Below are 16,792 nucleotides of genomic sequence, written 5' to 3'. Positions count from 1 at the left end.
GTACCAAGGAAGTATCTCTTGACCTGTCATGTTTATTGTCATCTACTTCCTCTGATATTTTGAAACATTTGTCTGAATCAGTCATTTGAGCTCTTAATCCCACACTCTTCTGTTAGGAACTACTGACTTCATGTGGATGGGTCTAATCTATTTCTGACCGGCTCTGGTCAATTCCTCTGTGACAGGCATAAGAGTAGCAAGTCTTCACTGAATTGCCCATGAATTGTGAAGGGACCCTGTGAGGAGGGTCTGAAGAAGACGCAATACCAGGAGTTCCAGCTATGGGTGTTGTGGGAGTAGGAATAGGGCGTCTTAAATCATGTAAGAGCTTTTATTCTTGGTGACTGAAATACAGTAAGCACTCAGTGAATAAATGAATGAATGAATGAGTGAGTGAATGAATAAGTGAGTGAGTGAATGAATGAATGAAGCAAACAAGCGAATGTGGCAACTCTTTATCTCTGAGACTTCTGATTGCCAGGACCCCTCATACTCAAGATGGATATTTAGAAAATAAAAGTAGAAATATTTGACTGAAGAATCATTCAATTACCTCTGAAACTAAAAATACACTACATGTTAATTAACTAAATTTAAATTTTTAAAAAAGAGGGCAAAAAGTTGAAATGTTTGAAAAGTCCAACACTTTTGCACCCATTTTAGGGAATAAAAACAGAGCAAAGAAAAAAAAAATCTTTCAAAATGATGTAAGCTGCTAAAACCCGATGTCCTATTGCATTTTGGCCAGCATTTTGCAACTTTTTAAAAAAGTGGTTGAAGACTATGCCTTCCTCTTTGTTAGCCCTGTTGGTTAGCACATCACCAAGAGCATTGTCAATATGGAAAAAAGCTACAGGGACTGCCAGAGCTATACCTAGAGGGACAGCATCCCTGATGGCAGATGCTTCATGAGATGTCATGAAACCAAGGTGCTTCAGAATACCAGCCCCATGGTGCAGTGGAGACCATCTGTTTCTCAACAGTGATCTGTGTTCACAGACTTGACGAGGCAGATGTGGGAACACCTGGAAGTCAGATGCTTACATCGTGCCCAAGTCATCTTGGCTGTTGATAGGAATGCAGCCCAATGCCTACAGGCCTCATACTTTGCTTAGTCCAGGCTGTCAGAATGGAGCCTGGGGAGCCACTCTCACACTGCCTTCTATGCCTTTAACTGTCCTGGGTTTTCCTGTGGATGCCTTGATGCATGGTCTCTGCATATTTTATTTTATTTTATTTTATCTTACCTTATTCTATTCTATTCTATTGATTTTATTTTATTTTTCTTTTTTATTTGAGTATATTTGTCATGCCATGTTACATTAGTGTGCTACCAATGATAGGTCCCAAAAATACATCCTTAAGGAGAAGCTTTAGGAAGACAAAATTGCTTCCCACCAAATGGGTGACTCTTCATTTTTGAAATTATTTGGGACATCAGTGTGAAATTGTTGGTTATTTCCTATCTTCCTGGCCACTCCCACTTCTAAAAGTAACCCAGCTTGCGTTTAGTAAAAACGGATGAGGTGTATTCATGTAAAATTTATTTGGTGCCTTCTATTTAGATTAGAGTGTCTCAAGCCATATTATGCATGGTTGACCTGGAAAGTGTGTCCACAATGTGGGATCCTCGACCCTCCCCACATCCAGATTAGGAATGGATTGGAAGTGTGCATTTTCAAATCACAAGTTCCCCCTGATGCAAGTGGTTCTGTTCATATATGGAGAAACATTTTTTAGTTGACGCCCAAATCCAGTTGAGCCAACCAACAAAATGCCATTTCACCAGGCCACATGTGTTTAGCTCCTTTTAAGACTGATTCCACTTAATGACATTCTGATCTACAACCATGTCAGGAAAATCCCAACCCCATGAGATGTAGACTTAGACATACAGATGTATACCAAATAGACAGGTAAATAAAAAAGTACAAATGTGATTTATTGTCCAACCAGTGAACTTTGTGAGGGGGAGGCACACTCTACAATTTTTCCAGATCAATAGGCATAAGCCAGGGCTTTCTGGAATGTCCGCTGGTCTCACTGATTATTTTTTTCATGACTTCCCTGCTCCTCTCCTACAACAAACCGAAGAATACGTTTTCATCCAGACTCAGAATGAATAGATGGGCCATCTTTCCCATATTACTTTCCTTTTGATCCTATGCACTCTTAATCATGTACTGAAACGAGGCATCCCCTTCTCATTGCCTGCTGACACCCCGGAACCAAAGGACACCCACCTTTTGCAACTGTGCAAGATTTAAAGGCCTGCATTTTAAAAGCAGATGCTTAGACATAAATAATTTTTTCAACGATCTTTATGATTAGCACTTCTGAGTGTCCATCGATGTGTTTAACTAGTAGGAACTCTATGGGCCAGGTGGAACCAGGTTTGGAGAATGCCGTCTGTGTGTGCAGAGCACTCTCTGGCCAAGATGTGCCTGCAGGAGGTATCTGAGTCCTGGGTCCCGGAGCTAGGGCTAAAGGTACAGACCCAGCAGCTGACAGAGCTGCCCCCAGAGCTTGCAATCTCATGGCCCCATTGGGGAATTATCTGGATTGTGCAATGTGGCCATGTGTGTGTGTGTGTGTGTGTGTGTGTGTGTGTGTGTGCATGTCTGTGTGTGTGTGTGGGGGGGGGGCAGGTGGGTGGATGGGTATGGGTGGATGGGTGGGTGTGTGGTGTGTGTTCATCTGTGTGTCTCTGTCTGAGCACACACATGTGAAGCTTGGCCAATAACTGAAAGACTCACAACTTGCAAAACCAGCCACAGCCAACTCTCTTACAAACACTACTAACTGACTAACCGCCTGCATGGGCGTGAAGCAACCAAAGGAGGGAACAGCTGAAAGAGGACTTTCTTCAGGGGATGAAACAAGTCTTTACACAAAACCTTAAGGGTGAGCCAATCTGCATGACCATCGTTCCACCCACCCAACTGATGTTTAATGAGCACCTACTATACAATATCAGGAATGGCGGAAGCTCTGACTTGATTAAACTGAGATATAAATCTCTCTCCTGTTTTCTCAACATTTTACTTAAGGTAGAAAGCCTCAAGTCTGTCCCTGTTGGAAATGATACTGATGACTTCAAAGCACGTTGACCACAGGAGAGATATACGACCTCAGCAGTAAACAGGGTGAGGGTCACCACGCATTACCTCCAGGGTCTGTGATTCTATGAGGAGCGGAGATAAGACTCTCCTCAGACTGGTTCTCCTGTCTTAAAGAATGAAAAACATTGTTTTGCCTGAACTGCAGAAACGACACTCTTAAGAAACAAGGTTAAGGGAGAGACAGGTATGGGTGGGCACCCTTTGGGTTCCTACCTCATCCTGTTCATATCCATACAGCGTCTGAGGTAACAGCATCCCTCTCCTCCATTCCTCCCCAGGAACACCCCTGCTCCCTCAGCCTGTTTTTAGGTACCACACAGCCAGGGCACGTGCCTCGGACACTTGCATCTCTGTATTTTTCTCCATCAGCAGGAACCACCTTCTGTTCTTCGACCCAGGAGCGAGTCACGGGTTTCTGGTAAGTAGCTCAGCTGTGGTGAGCAAACCAAATACAGGGCTTCCATGTGAAAATCAACTGCCTTTCAGGCAACATCAAAACCCGTTTTGTCCCTGTCATCAGGTGCACAGGAGACTTCACCTTTGCTGTCCTCAGTAAAAGTCTCACAAGATGCCTCAAGATGAGAGAACCCAAGAGCAATGCCCTTCATATCAACCACACCGAATCAGCTCCATGCAGTTTACTGAAGACCACCACCTACCCCCACCCTGCCTGTGACAATCCTGCAATAACACTCAGGCCATGAGCCCAAGCCAGATATTCAGCCACATTCTCCGTGCACTGTGGTCTATGGGGAAGGCGACAGAAGTCCACGAACATGATTTTACACAGACTAAGGCGCAGTGGGATGGGAATCACACCATGGAGGGGATTGGAGCCCGTTCGCCATCACACTTCACACAGATGAATTTAGGTGACCCCTGGAGCAAGGCTTAGTCAAGTTTGTGCAAACCTCACGCACACACAGGTATCCTTTCATCCAATCCCCCCTCAGTTAATGCTCTTTGAGTACCTCCTGCATGTCATGCCCTGTGCTTGGCCATGGACGTTGGGCCTTTGGGGGGCTGAGGTTGTATGGAGGGAGGAAGCAAACGGTTACATGCATGTGCAGTATTATGACAGATGAGAGAGAACACTGTAAAGACAAATAAGGTAGGGGGCTGAGGTCCACGGGTGGCTTCAGGAATGGCTCTAGGGGGGGAAGCCCTCAGGAAAGGCCTCTCTGAGGAGACATTTGCACCAAGCCCTGAGGAAGGACGGAACTACCTGGAATCAGGGGTTTCAGGCGGAAGGGACGGTAAGTCCAGGCCTCTGAGGCAGAGCCAGAAGGTGACCAGAAGCCCACAAGGGCTGTATCAGGAGTCGAGACTGAATCCAGCACCTCCAGGAAGAGAACAAAGTCACCAGGAAGGCCTTTCTGAACTCTAACTGGATCTCTTATTTATTGTAGGCCTTGGGAAAAGTTAGTTGACCTCTGGGAGCTCCATTTTCTTTATCAGGGAAATCATAATAAGGATTCTCATTTCCCAAGATTTCCTGAGATGGTGTCTCCAAACTGCTTACCAAAATCCCGACACCGACGAAGGACTCATGAAGTTGTCACTGGGGTCCTGGTGTTTTTGGGGTTTATGTGGCGCGTTTCCTCTGAGGAGCTATATCTCCTATTTCTCTTCAGTTTTTGCTCAACAAGTAAGTTCCTGGCATTTTCCTCAAATTCAGAGCTATTGCTTTGGTTTGAGTTTAGAATTACCTCCGTGGCAAAGAATTACTCCCGTTCTCGGAATCTGCATTGTAGGCCAGGGATAGCTGGAATTTTTGACTTTGAGAACAAGCAATACACTTCTCCCAGCTTTTTATTTTGCCAGATAAGATTTTCTTTTCAAAAGCTTACCATCTAGTATGAATAACACTTCATTAAAAAAAAAATACCTAACACCAAATAATCTCAGAGAAAGGGCAATTTTCCTGGATTTCCATTCTCAATCTCTCTCTCTCTCTCTCTCTCTCTCTCTCACACACACACACACACACACACACACACACATCAGTGGACAGCTCAGCCGAGGTGGCCAGACTCCTGCTGGCTTCCATGTACAATAATTCCTTTAGACCAGTGAGGGTGATGGAAGCCAGAGGCAGGAAGAGAAAGCGGAATGGGGCTCTGGAAAGAGGCAGTTTACAGACTGAGCAGAGCAAAGTATGAGCCTCTGACCTGCTGGGACGATGACTCTGCGCTCGTTTGTAGTCATGTTTGGGGGCGGCATGTGTTTCTCCTCCATGTAGCTGCCATAATTCATGCCCACGGTGTCTGGGCTGCCCACCATCTTCCCGCCTTTTGCCATGCTGCATTCATCCGGGGAGTTCCTGAAGGGGAAGAAGATAAATCCTTCCATTATTGCTGCCACCAAGAAGCCTGCCTCCCAGCCTTCTTGTGATATGCAGAGAGAACCAAGGAAGGACAAGGTGCAGAGGCTGATGAAGAAGGAGGAGAGAGGTGTCAGAGGGCACATATGGTGTCTGCTCCGGGCTGAATGACTGTGTCCCCCCAAAACTCCTTTTTTCAAGCCCTGACACCCAATGAAACGGTATTGGAAGGTAAGGCCTTTGGGAGGCAATGAGCGTCCCCCTGAGGTCATGATGATGAGGGCCCCTGTGATGGGATTAGTGTCCTTACAAGAAGCAAGAGACCAGAGGAGTCTCCCTCTCTGTCTGTGCCTCTGAGTATATACTGTGAAGGTGGCCGTCCACAGCCCCAGGAGAGAGCTCTCCCCAGACCCCAATCCTGCCAGCACCTTGGTCTTGGACTTCCAGCCTCCAGACCTGTGAGAAATAAATTAATTAATTCCTGTTGGATAAGCCCCCCCCCACCCCAGGGCTGCGTTGTTTTGTTCCGGCAGCTGGAACTGTGCTAATATGGTGCCCATGCTTGGTGGAAAGACAGGGCGGGCACAGGGGAAGTAGAGCTAACACCTGGCTTCTGTTTCTTAAGCCAGCTCCTTCTGAAACTGTCATGTCAAAACTCCCCTGGTGACAGCTGTTTGGAAACACTTGCAGGGAAGAGCGAACCGCCATTGCCCTCTCTCTGCGACTCAAAACAGGCTGGGTACACAGATGCTCGGAGGCGACCCCAGCTCGGAAGACACTCTGCCAGGCTTATCCTAGACTGACATCCCTCTTGCAAACCTCAGAACGAAATCCTTGTGTCCAATTTCAAATCCCTACAGCCAATCTTGGGAGCTTTGAAGGCTTGCCGTGTCCCCAGTTGAGGTGCGGGCAGGCAAAGCAGAGAAGGAAGCAGGCCTGGTGCCCTGGGAGGAGGTGGGAGAGAGGACTCAGCAGCTCTGAGGCTGAGATGTGGTATGAAGCCAGCTCTGAGCATGCAGAAAGGGGTCAGGATGGCACCCGGGAACCGTTCACAGAGCTGCTGTTACTAAGAGAGTCACAGTCATCTGCATAAAGACAAACCTGCCTTTTTTTCCAGAAATAAATCTAGTTAGTGAGATTTGAAGGTTATAAGATATGATGAAATATCTAATAGGGAAACCCCAAAAGGAAAATCCAGCTTAACCAGAAAACAGGAAAATACATCGATGTTGTTTAGAAGGTGAACCCACAGATCGTCAACTCAAGATCATTGTATCTGAGGGGCCTTGACAGTTGGGTTACATCTTCTAAGGTGGATTTCTGGCAATTGCCTCTCAGGCTCTACCCAACACAGGATTTTCATGTTCTTGGGAATCTCCAAATTATTGTTGGATGTTGGATTTCCCTCCCAGTGTCTAAGGCCTTGAGGTTGTGGGCTCCATTCCAATGAGCTTTTCCTCAACTTTGCCACACCTCACTAGCTGGAGCTCTGCAGCCAACTGGTGGAATCATGGAACTATGGGCCTGGCATGGACCTGACCTTCAAATTTGAGAAGGTCAAAACCATTGGAGGCAGAAGGGCACTCTCGGGTGGGACGGGGCTGGGGTGGGATGGAGAAGTTCATTCAAGAGCCAAAGACGTGGACAGAAAGGGCAGCCTGAGGGGCAGTGCCCTGGGAAGGGTTCACTCAGAATCTTCAGAACGCTGAAAAATCAAGGTTTCTTCCCAGCATCGCTTGCACACGCGCCTGGTGCTGATGGAGGGAGCTTAGGGCTAAGGTTGAGGAAGCAGCAGGTATGTCTGTGGGTGAAGATCGTGGTCAGGGCCAGAGGACTAGGGCCTTACCACAGGCCTGGAAATACATGGTCCTGCTTCATGGCATCCCCACAGCTGTGCTAACATGAAGGAAATTTAAAAACAAAAACAGTCTGAGTTCCCATGGTGTGGATTCTCTATATTTCCACTGTGGCCTACACATGCATTATTTCCTGCTGATGCTACTTTTCCTGGCTTCAAACACTTATCTCTAGAAGCGCCATCCTAATATCACAACTGGAATGTCTTCACTTGAGACTTCGTTTCCTGTCCCTTTGGAAAATTCCATCAGTTGAGTGGAGGGTGTGTGTTTTGCTCTATTTGCCTCAAGGAGAGGAGTTACTAGGGAGTAGAGGACAGAGTCTAAAAGATTTGGTTCTTCAGGAAAATGCTTTAGATGCTGCTCAACGGATGAACATGAATCCAGCTATAACGAAAAAGTGGAGGTGAGCACTGCAGGTTCCCTCCTCTGCTCATCCGTTTAGACCGCTTTAATTGAGTGCCTACTGTATACCAGGCACCATAAATCCTCTCTTCTCCAGCAAGACACGTAAGCCTTCCCATCCAGCTTTCATTGTTTAAAAAAAAAAAAAAAAAAGCCACATGAGCTCCCCAGAGCCAATTTTCAAAAAGCTGCTCCTTCAGAGCTTCGGAAGAAGATAGAATGCAACTGTGTTCTTGATCATGTCAAATCGTTTTTGTAAAAATTCTAAGGGAACTCCAGTCTCAGAGAAGGGAGAGTGTCACCCCGCAGGCCTCCAACAAGCTAGACTCAAGCAAGTAATCAAGGCCCAGGGCCCCCAGGTGTGCTGTTCTCGCTTTTCAGTCATTTCCCCCTTTTTATTCTCTTGGGAATTTTAACAGCCCAGTGAGGAGCCTATATTCGGGTGGGACCAGTCCTGAGAGCCAAACCATTATCGGTCCTCTCACAGCCTGGGACAGCAAGAGTGGGCACCATCTCTATTTTTTGGAGCTATAAACCAAGTACACAAAAGAGAAGGGGCTTGTTCAGACCCCAGAGCCAGGAGGGGTCAGAGCTAAGACTTGAAGCTGGACAGCCCCACCTTTTGTCCACACTTCTAGCTCCTGCGCAGACCCCTCCACCAAGGAAAGGGAAGATGCTGTCCTTCCAAGGTAAAATAGGGCTTAATTTCAGAAAGGCATCGAGACTTCCCTGCCCACGTGTTACTCTGGCTTAAGGCATGCATTGTCCCACATGCACGATTGTTTTTTTTTTTTTTTTTTTTTTGAAGATGTTGTTTGGCAGAGAGAGAGTGCGCACAAACAGAGGGAGCATCAGAGAGAAGGAGAAGCAACTCCCTGCTGAACAGGGAGCCTGAAGCGGGGCTCCTTCCCAGGACCCTGAGATCATGACGCAAGCCGAATGTAGACACTTCACCGATTGAGCCCCCCAGGCACACCCACCACTTCTAATCCAGGACATTGTTGTAGCCCCCATTCATTACCAGGTACAACAGGTATAGGACACACCAGGACATGTCTAAAAAAAATCTAAGCAAGAGATAGAGACAATTCCTGGAGTAGGAAAAAAAATTTTTTTTTTTTCCTGAGGCATCTATTTAGACACCACTTTATTTAAGAAAAAAAAAAAAAACTTAACATGATTCAGAAAACAAGTGTCTATTTAAAAGTCTCCCAATAAAAAGATGTTCAGCTCATAGCCCAGGTATGATAAGGAAAGCCCCAGGCTGTGGAAATCCGCCTCCTGGCTTACAGCCCTGCAGCTGCACGGACGCTGGGCATTCTGAGGTGTGCAAGTCAGCAGGGAGAAGCTTCCCAGGAACAGTCTGGTGGGTATTCCACCAGCAGCAAACCCTGCCTGGAAGAGAGGGTCATGTGATCTGTATCCCACCGTGATAAGGATTTGGGCCTTCAGTGCAGTGCTTTTGAAATGCACAGAGCAAAGTACATCCCTTTAAATATTGTATTCTTAGTACTTGTGTATGTTTTCCAGCAGTTTCTGAGAAAGTTCTAAGGCCATTCATTAGATGCTTGCTAAATGGGCAATGAATTTGGTGAATGCGAAATGTATCTTATTTTGGGGGGGGCAGTGAATTTCTTTTTTTGCAAATAAGCATCACTCAAGTTATTTCTCTCAATGACTCTTTCTTTGGGGGGCATACAGAAATTATTATGCAAGGCAAAATTATAATAAGAGATCACCCCACACCTGTCAGGATGGCTAGCACAAAAAACAAAAAATAATAAATGTTGGCGAGGATGTAGAGAAACGGGAGCCCTTGCACGCTGTTGGTGCGGCCGCACAATGGCACAACTGCAATGGGACAGAGAGTGGAGGTTCCTCGAAAGTCTTTAGAAGGACAACCATACGACCCAGTGATCTCATTGACATGTATTTATCCGAAAGAATGGAAATCCAAATCCCAAAGAGACATTTGCCCTCCTACGTTCATTACAGCACTATTCACAATGGTCAAGGTGCAGAAACAACTTCCCCGTCCACCGTGGGTGAATGGACAAAGAAAATGTGGTGTATACAACAGTGGAATGCGAGTCTCTTCTAAAAGAAGGAAATCCTTCAATCTCTAAGGGCGCACAAAGCTTGAGGACATTACGCTGAGTGACATAAGCCAGTCACGAAGGACAAATGCTTCAGACAAATACTCCACTTCACAGGAGGTGTCTAATATGGTTAAATCCAGGGGATTAATTGACATGGTTTCCATTATTCCACAGGAGCAGAGGTTTCTCTCATGGCTTCTCCTGAGGAGAACTGGGTGATATAGCAAGCAATATCCTCCCCAGGATCTGATCACAGATCCAGAGCATTCCACACAGCAGCAGGGTGGCTGGTGACAAAACACAGTGCTCCAAGCACACAGATCTCAGCTGCTTTGGCCACAGAAATCAAGAGACGACACATGCTCAACTAGTCCTCCAAACTTGCCATTTCTTGACACTCTGCAAAGAATTGGCCAGCCCAGGAGATCGGGAAAGGGTTATCAAGAATAATGGAAAGAGAAAGATCTTGAGAGAGGGAAGGCTATAGATACCAGTTTCCACAATCTTCTATTTCTGTGTTTTAAACTCATATTGACCTCTGAGAATGCCTAAGGCACTGCAGACAAACAAATATTTATGGACCATACTTGATTTGAACCTAGGCTATTGGGGTACTTTCCCACCACACTCTAGGACCTCATATAATAAGTCCCCGTGAGCAGTCACTCTCCTGGATGGGAGACATAACTGAACAGACCCTCAGAAAACTCTGTTTCGTTACTGTTGAGTATTTTCAGAAGGATATCCTGGGAGTGGCCCCGAAGGCAGTTATGAGGAGATTCACAGATGTGAGCTGAACAGAAGCGGCCACATGCAGACAAAGGCAAGGTCTCCGGGGAGAAGCCAAAGATGGTGTGTTGATGTGGACATACGTATGAATTTTGATTAGCCTAGTTTTTTAAAAAAATGTTGATCATCTCAATTTCCAGTTGAATATCAAGTGCTCCCCCCACAAGACTTCCTTGAGGTCTCTGCAGAGACGATGGGCTTACACTGGTGAGCGTGGCAGGAAATCCAATGAGAGGTCCCCATGCTAAGACGCATAGCAGGAAGGAATCTGATCCAGAATGTGGGCCCAAGAACTGAGGACCAACCAGCACAGAAGCTGGACCATCGGGAAAAGAGTGGGTCTAAGGTTTTAAGGTCAAGTGGAATGCAGCCAGAGACAAAAGCTTCATTTAGCTGTTGCTATACATAATACCTTATTTTTAAAAAGGGTAATGCACCTGTGAAAATGTACTGGGAAATTAAAGTCTGGTCTTTGTTTTTGAAAAACAAAATAAACGTGGCATCTGACATTGGTTTTCTCCCATCAGAGACTACTTACAGAGGGCGAGATTCCATCATGGAAAGAGCCCACACTGAATGGCACAGACGTGGGCATTAGCTTGACCAGAATGGAGCCTCAACCCTGCGCTGTCATCTATGCTGTGTGAGTGGACCTCATTTATCCAAGAATGTCACCAAACACAGCCCCAGGCGACAACCCTGAGCTCACTAGCCCCATTAAATCTGTGATTCTCCCTTACTTCACAACACTTAGCCTCCACTCACTGTTAACTGGGGCCTTAGAAAAAGTCCAAGGCAAGTCAAAATCAAATCTGGAACATCAGTATACTTCTTCTAGAAGTGGATAGAGACACACCCACAATCTACCTATTTTATCTATTCTATAAAATAGAATCTATGTATTTTTCCACGACCCATCCTCCTTCTTGTCCCTGAATTCCCTTTGCCCTTAGGAGACGACTGTCACTGTCTTGTTCTCCACCACAAGCTTTACTTCCAGATTGATCTTCCCCAAATACAAATCCTCACTGGCTATGTGCAACCTAAGCCCTTTGTTGGGCCATAGCTCCTTTGGATAAACCCACACTCCCTAGATTCTCCCCGGCCATGGGTCTTCTCGATTCATTCACCCCTTTAACCAGTATTTATGGTGCAGGTCTGCAGGCCCTGCCCCAGGTGCTAGGGATACCCCGGCATCCCTGTTCTCCCGGGTGTCTGCATTTGAGTGAAGGAAGCCTCTCTCCCCGAGTCGACCTACGTTTGCCCTTGAAGACCACATTCTCCATCCCCCCAGCTGTTATGTGGATAAACAAGCTGACATTACTCTCAGGCAGTCTTCAGCTCATCACTTTTTACTAGAATGTCACCATCTTCCCGAATGTTCTTTTTCGTTTATTGGGTGATGAAGCTCCTTAAGAGAAATACGAAGGTTTTCTCTGGCGGCTCTGCCCTAAAACTGACCCAAAGAGGTCAGTTCCGAGAGAAGGCCCTTCATGGGAGGCTGGCCCGGGCACGCATTCCCAGCCTGTCTCAAACCAAAAACCACCTTCTCAGGTGGTTTTCTTCCTAAGAACCCTAAAAGCACATACTTAGACCTAATCGACCGAACAAACTCCTAATCAAGTTTCATAGCGTGAATTGAGGTAAGTCACCACAAAAGGTATTTTCAGGACCCCAGACAAGGAGGGGATTGTCTGGAGAGTGCCGGGGTAATTTGTGGGTCTGTTTTATTTCTGAATCAGAAGCAGTGGAAAAGCTGCTTCAGACCCCATGGCCTGAGCAGCGGGTGGGGCTCGGCAGTGATTCATGGAGGGCTCCCCGCTCAGACTGAAACTGTAGATGTTTGTCTTCGCAGCTGTGTGTTATTTTTACCCTTACTAAATACGTTCTCTTACACCTGGAATCCCAGTCTCTTCCCTCCAGTCCGGTCCCCTTCCCCTTCTCCAGAGCAGCTGAGGACTCGGTTAATTAAAAAGTCACCACCAACACACCAACAGTTAGTTCTTTGTCCCTGAAAGAGGTCTGAAGTTTCCCTGAGTTTCATTATTGAAGTTTTTAATTTCTTTTTACAGCTGAAAATGGGTATCGGCGAGATCTTCAAATCTGGGGAGAACTGCATCCTTTTGGGATTCATCATTTGGAAATAAAATATTCTATAGAGTAAGATCTCTAGTTACATGCTCAGGATGAAATGTGGCATATTTTCCACCTCGGGAGTTGTCTCCCCCCTCCCCCTTAAAACACTTTCACTTCTCAGAGAGGAAAGAATTAACCCCAATAGCCACCAAGGTGCTTCAGTTTTTTATTTTCATAACAGGCTATGTAAATTCTGGTTGACCAAAATGATTTCACGTTCAAGATAGAAAATGCCAAAGCAGGCCCCATGTCCTTCCACCAATACCCACAGTGAGCCGATGGGATTCCTGTGTGTCATAATGGGGATCAGGACTCTCAGGCTCTCTTGCTTTACAAAATGGCACCCATCCACTTGACATCCCAAGAGATGGCAGAGACAGTGATGAGTGGCTGCAGAGGAGAGGGGCTGAGGAGGGGTCTCTCCCAGATAGAGAAGCAGGAGCAGAGTCTGTCTCCCTCCTGACTCTTTCCTGAGTGAGGCTCTCAGCCTGTGTCTCATTTTTGCAGCCCAATGAACTGACATCTGTAAAGACTCAAGGTCCCTTACAAGTAGGACAAGCTATTACTAACTGGCCTCACTATCACCGTTTGGAAAATTCACTAGCTTGCAAGGTTCCAACACTGTGCCGCCCACACCTTGGAAGATGGCCGAGCTTAATTGGGAAGCATCCTGTATGCCAGTCTGATTCAGAACGCTGAGACAGAAAGGAGCAAATGCGATTGTCGTTGTGGATTTCACTGTCCTGACATAATACATGAAGCCTTATAGAAATTGTAGGAAAATACACATTAAGTCAAATCTCCAGAGTCAAAGTAGAAAGGCATGGGAGAGAAGAGTCCAAGCAAACCACGTTCAAGTATGAAATATTGGGTGTTGCACATAAAACGAGGGAACGTGGCATTAAAAGATGTTCAGCCGATAGTCCATTCTGTAGGGGGCTGCTGGGCACAGCTCAACACAGACGACACACAGGGCCCAGGAACCGTCCCCATCCTAACCCTGAGAACTTTTTTATTCTTAATGTCACCCCAGCGCGTATTTACTGAGAGCCACCGATATGCTTGGACAGCAAGTCTCTTCATCGTGCTGAGTTTTTAACATGTGGTTTTGTTTGGAGACATCTGCTGAAGGTAACGTGAAGGCGAGTGCAGGTACGCTGACCTGCTGTAATAAATTCAAATGAGGGGCAAGTAAATGGTTTTTAAATGTGTACTATCTGTAAGAAATCGAAATGGTCAGGGTTTGGATGTCATGCCTCTGAGACAAGCCAAAGAAGGGTTAGCTCGTCTGTCCCATGGAGGAAGCTGTGCTAGGCGGCTAAAGGGAGCAGCCTGAGGGAGTGGAGAGGAGCCCGGGCCTGGTGTCCAAGGCCTGTGACAGGTGGATATGAGCAAGTTACGAAAACGTTTGGAAACTCAACGGTTTTCATCAGGAAAAAAAGGGTAGAATCATATAATGCCATTGCATAGATTTAGTGAAGAAATTGGAAGTGATACTGTGTATTAAAATCTACGAATAGGGGCACCTGGGTGGCTCAGTGGGTTAAGCCTCTGCCTTCAGCTCAGGTCATGATCCCAGGGACCTGGGATCGAGCCCCGCATCGAGCTCTCTGCTCAGCGGGGAGCCTGCTTCCTCCTCTCTCTCTGCCTGCCTCTCTGACTACTTGTAATCTCTCTCTGTCAAATAAGTAAAATAAAAAAAAAATATATATATATATATAAAAATCTACGAATAAATCATGGTGTGCTGTGGAGATATTGATGAATGTCGCTCATCTTGGACCCTTTCTTTCCTGCCCAGGAGGACTGGGCCACACCCTCACGCCTGCTATGGCTGGGCCTTGAACATCCCTCGGTTCTGGACTTGTCATGCGATCCCGCAGGAGCTTCCTCACCTTTGATGCTTTTGATGCTTTTGAGGCTTTAACCCACTTAGCCATGCAGGTGCCCCCGTGAGCTTCTCTTCACCTGTCTTCATAGCAGCTAACACAGTGTATGATGCAAACACCTGTTAAATGTTAATTTAAGGCAGGTTTTCTCAGTTTTGACACTACTGACATTCAGGGCCAGACCATTCTTTTAGAGGTAGAAGGAGGGGTGTCCTCTCTGGTATACTGTAGGATGCTGAGCAGTGTCTCTGGTCTCCAGCTGTGAGATCCCAGGAATATCCTCCAGTCGTGACAATCAGTAATGTCTGCAGACACTGCCAAATGTCTCCTGAGGCCCAATCACTGTGGTTGGCAACTGCCGGTTTCATGAATTAAGATCCACTAAACTCGGGCAAGGAGGTAAGAGCCCCTCCCTTTTGGCCTGGTGTTTATGGGTGCTCAGTGCGTGGCCCCAACATGTAGGCTGCTACTTAGAGGGGCCCAGGCTCTAACTCAGGAGGATTAGCAGTGTGGGTTGTCCACACCTCATTTGGGGTATGCTCCCAAAACCTGGGTTCATCCCCACTTCCCTCTTTTGTACTACGTAGTCCGACCCATCAGCAGAGCACATCAGTTCTACCTTCAAAATACATCCAGAATGCCATCACCTCTCCCCCGCGTGCCAGCCCTACCACGCTCACCCAGGCCCCAGCATCCCTTACCCTAATTCCTATAGAGGCCTCCTCTCGGGTTTCAGCTTCAACACAGGAGTCAGGGAGACCCTGCTAAATCCGAATAACATCAAACCCCAGCTTCGCCTGCAGCCCCCCCACCCGACAGTTCACTTCTCACTCAGAGTGAAGCCCACAGCCACTTTACCTCATTGCCTGTTTGCGGCATGGGTCACTAAATGTCAGTCACAGTTGTCCCATAATGCTTCAGCTGACCTCAGGGCCTTTGCATTTAATACTACTTTTTCCTGGAATATTCTGCTTTTTAACCAGGGGGCATTCTCCCTTACAACCTTTGGTACTTTACTCAAATGTCATTTTCTTAGAGGTAATGCTCTCAGGCCATCCTGCCTACAGCAGCTACCCCCTTTCTGGCTTTATTTTTCTCCTTCATGTTTACCATGATCTAATCAGCGCTATATTTTAATTAGTTATCTGAATCGGTGGCCATCTTCCCCACCAGAAAGTGAATATAGCAGGGCAGAATTTTTGTGAGTTTTATGACTCTGTGTCAAGTACCTACAACAGTGACTGTACACAGTAGGCGCTCAATAAATGCTTGTTGGATGAATGAATGGCTGCATGCATAACCAACAGGTCTGAAGCCAAGATGGACCAATCAGGTGACTCCCTTTTCTGTCATCGTTACTAAACCACAGGTGGCACGCTTATTAAATACTATGTCAAAAGCCCTTGCCATCTGACGCTAGGCTGGAGTTATCCATCCAACAAAACTTCTTCCCAGACCACATAGAGGAGCGAGACCCAGTCTTCCCCATCACAGGGTCAGCCAGGCAAAACCCCACTGCGGTGTGAGGTGAGGGAGGCACTCCTCGGCCAGGGAGCAGAGCATCCTCCACACGCTGTTTTCTCCCAGACCCTTCACTCTGCAGGCCACTCGGTTTTCATCTCCCTGGATCCTGCAACAGGGCAGTGGTTCTCAGCCCCGTGAGCATGGGAATCCCCAGAGGGCTCATTAAAACACAGAGTGCTGGGCTCCATCCCAGAGTCTTGTCTGATTCAGCAGGTGCGGGGCAGGCCCAAGGATCTGCCCGTCTAACAGCTCCCAGCTGGTGCTGATGCTGCTGATCCTGGGGCTTGACTTGGAGAGTCACCACACCGGGGAACCCACACCTGACTCAAGCAAGAAGTTAATGACCCCAGATGGTCTGGGGATGGGGCCGGGGCAAGATTCACAGCACGGCACACAAATTCTGTATGTTCCAGCTGTGATGAAATTCCAGGTGGGCCTGCACGGGATTCTCATTGCCTGTGGAAGGATGCGGGAGATATTCCACGCAACATGCCTGAGATCTGGCTGACTCTGAGTCAGAGACACTTAGATCCCCTAAAACAGCTGTTCTGCATACAGTGCTACTTGCCTCATGAAAGGCAATTTTGTTGCGGACATGTGTGCGTGTGTGTGTGTGTGTGTGTGTGTGTGTGTGTGTGTGTGTGTGATT

At 46.9% G+C, this 16,792-nt stretch overlaps 1 protein-coding gene across 2 annotated transcripts in view; it reads right to left on the bottom strand.

Moving 5' to 3' along the window:
- The window catches only part of ERG (ETS transcription factor ERG), a 102,330-nt gene that overhangs the window by 33,524 nt on the left and 52,014 nt on the right, over nucleotides 1-16,792 (bottom strand). For both annotated transcript variants that reach the window (XM_080802487.1, XM_080802488.1), the window contains exon 3: nucleotides 5,294-5,445. In XM_080802487.1, the coding sequence (XP_080658613.1) occupies nucleotides 5,294-5,445 (152 nt within the window). The remainder of the gene's footprint in view (nucleotides 1-5,293; nucleotides 5,446-16,792) is intronic.

The sequence above is a fragment of the Martes martes genome (genome assembly GCF_963455335.1).
Source record: "Martes martes genome assembly, chromosome: 1".
In the NCBI taxonomy this organism is placed as follows: Eukaryota; Metazoa; Chordata; class Mammalia; order Carnivora; family Mustelidae; genus Martes; species Martes martes.
This window is presented reverse-complemented; position numbering and strand designations above follow the sequence as displayed.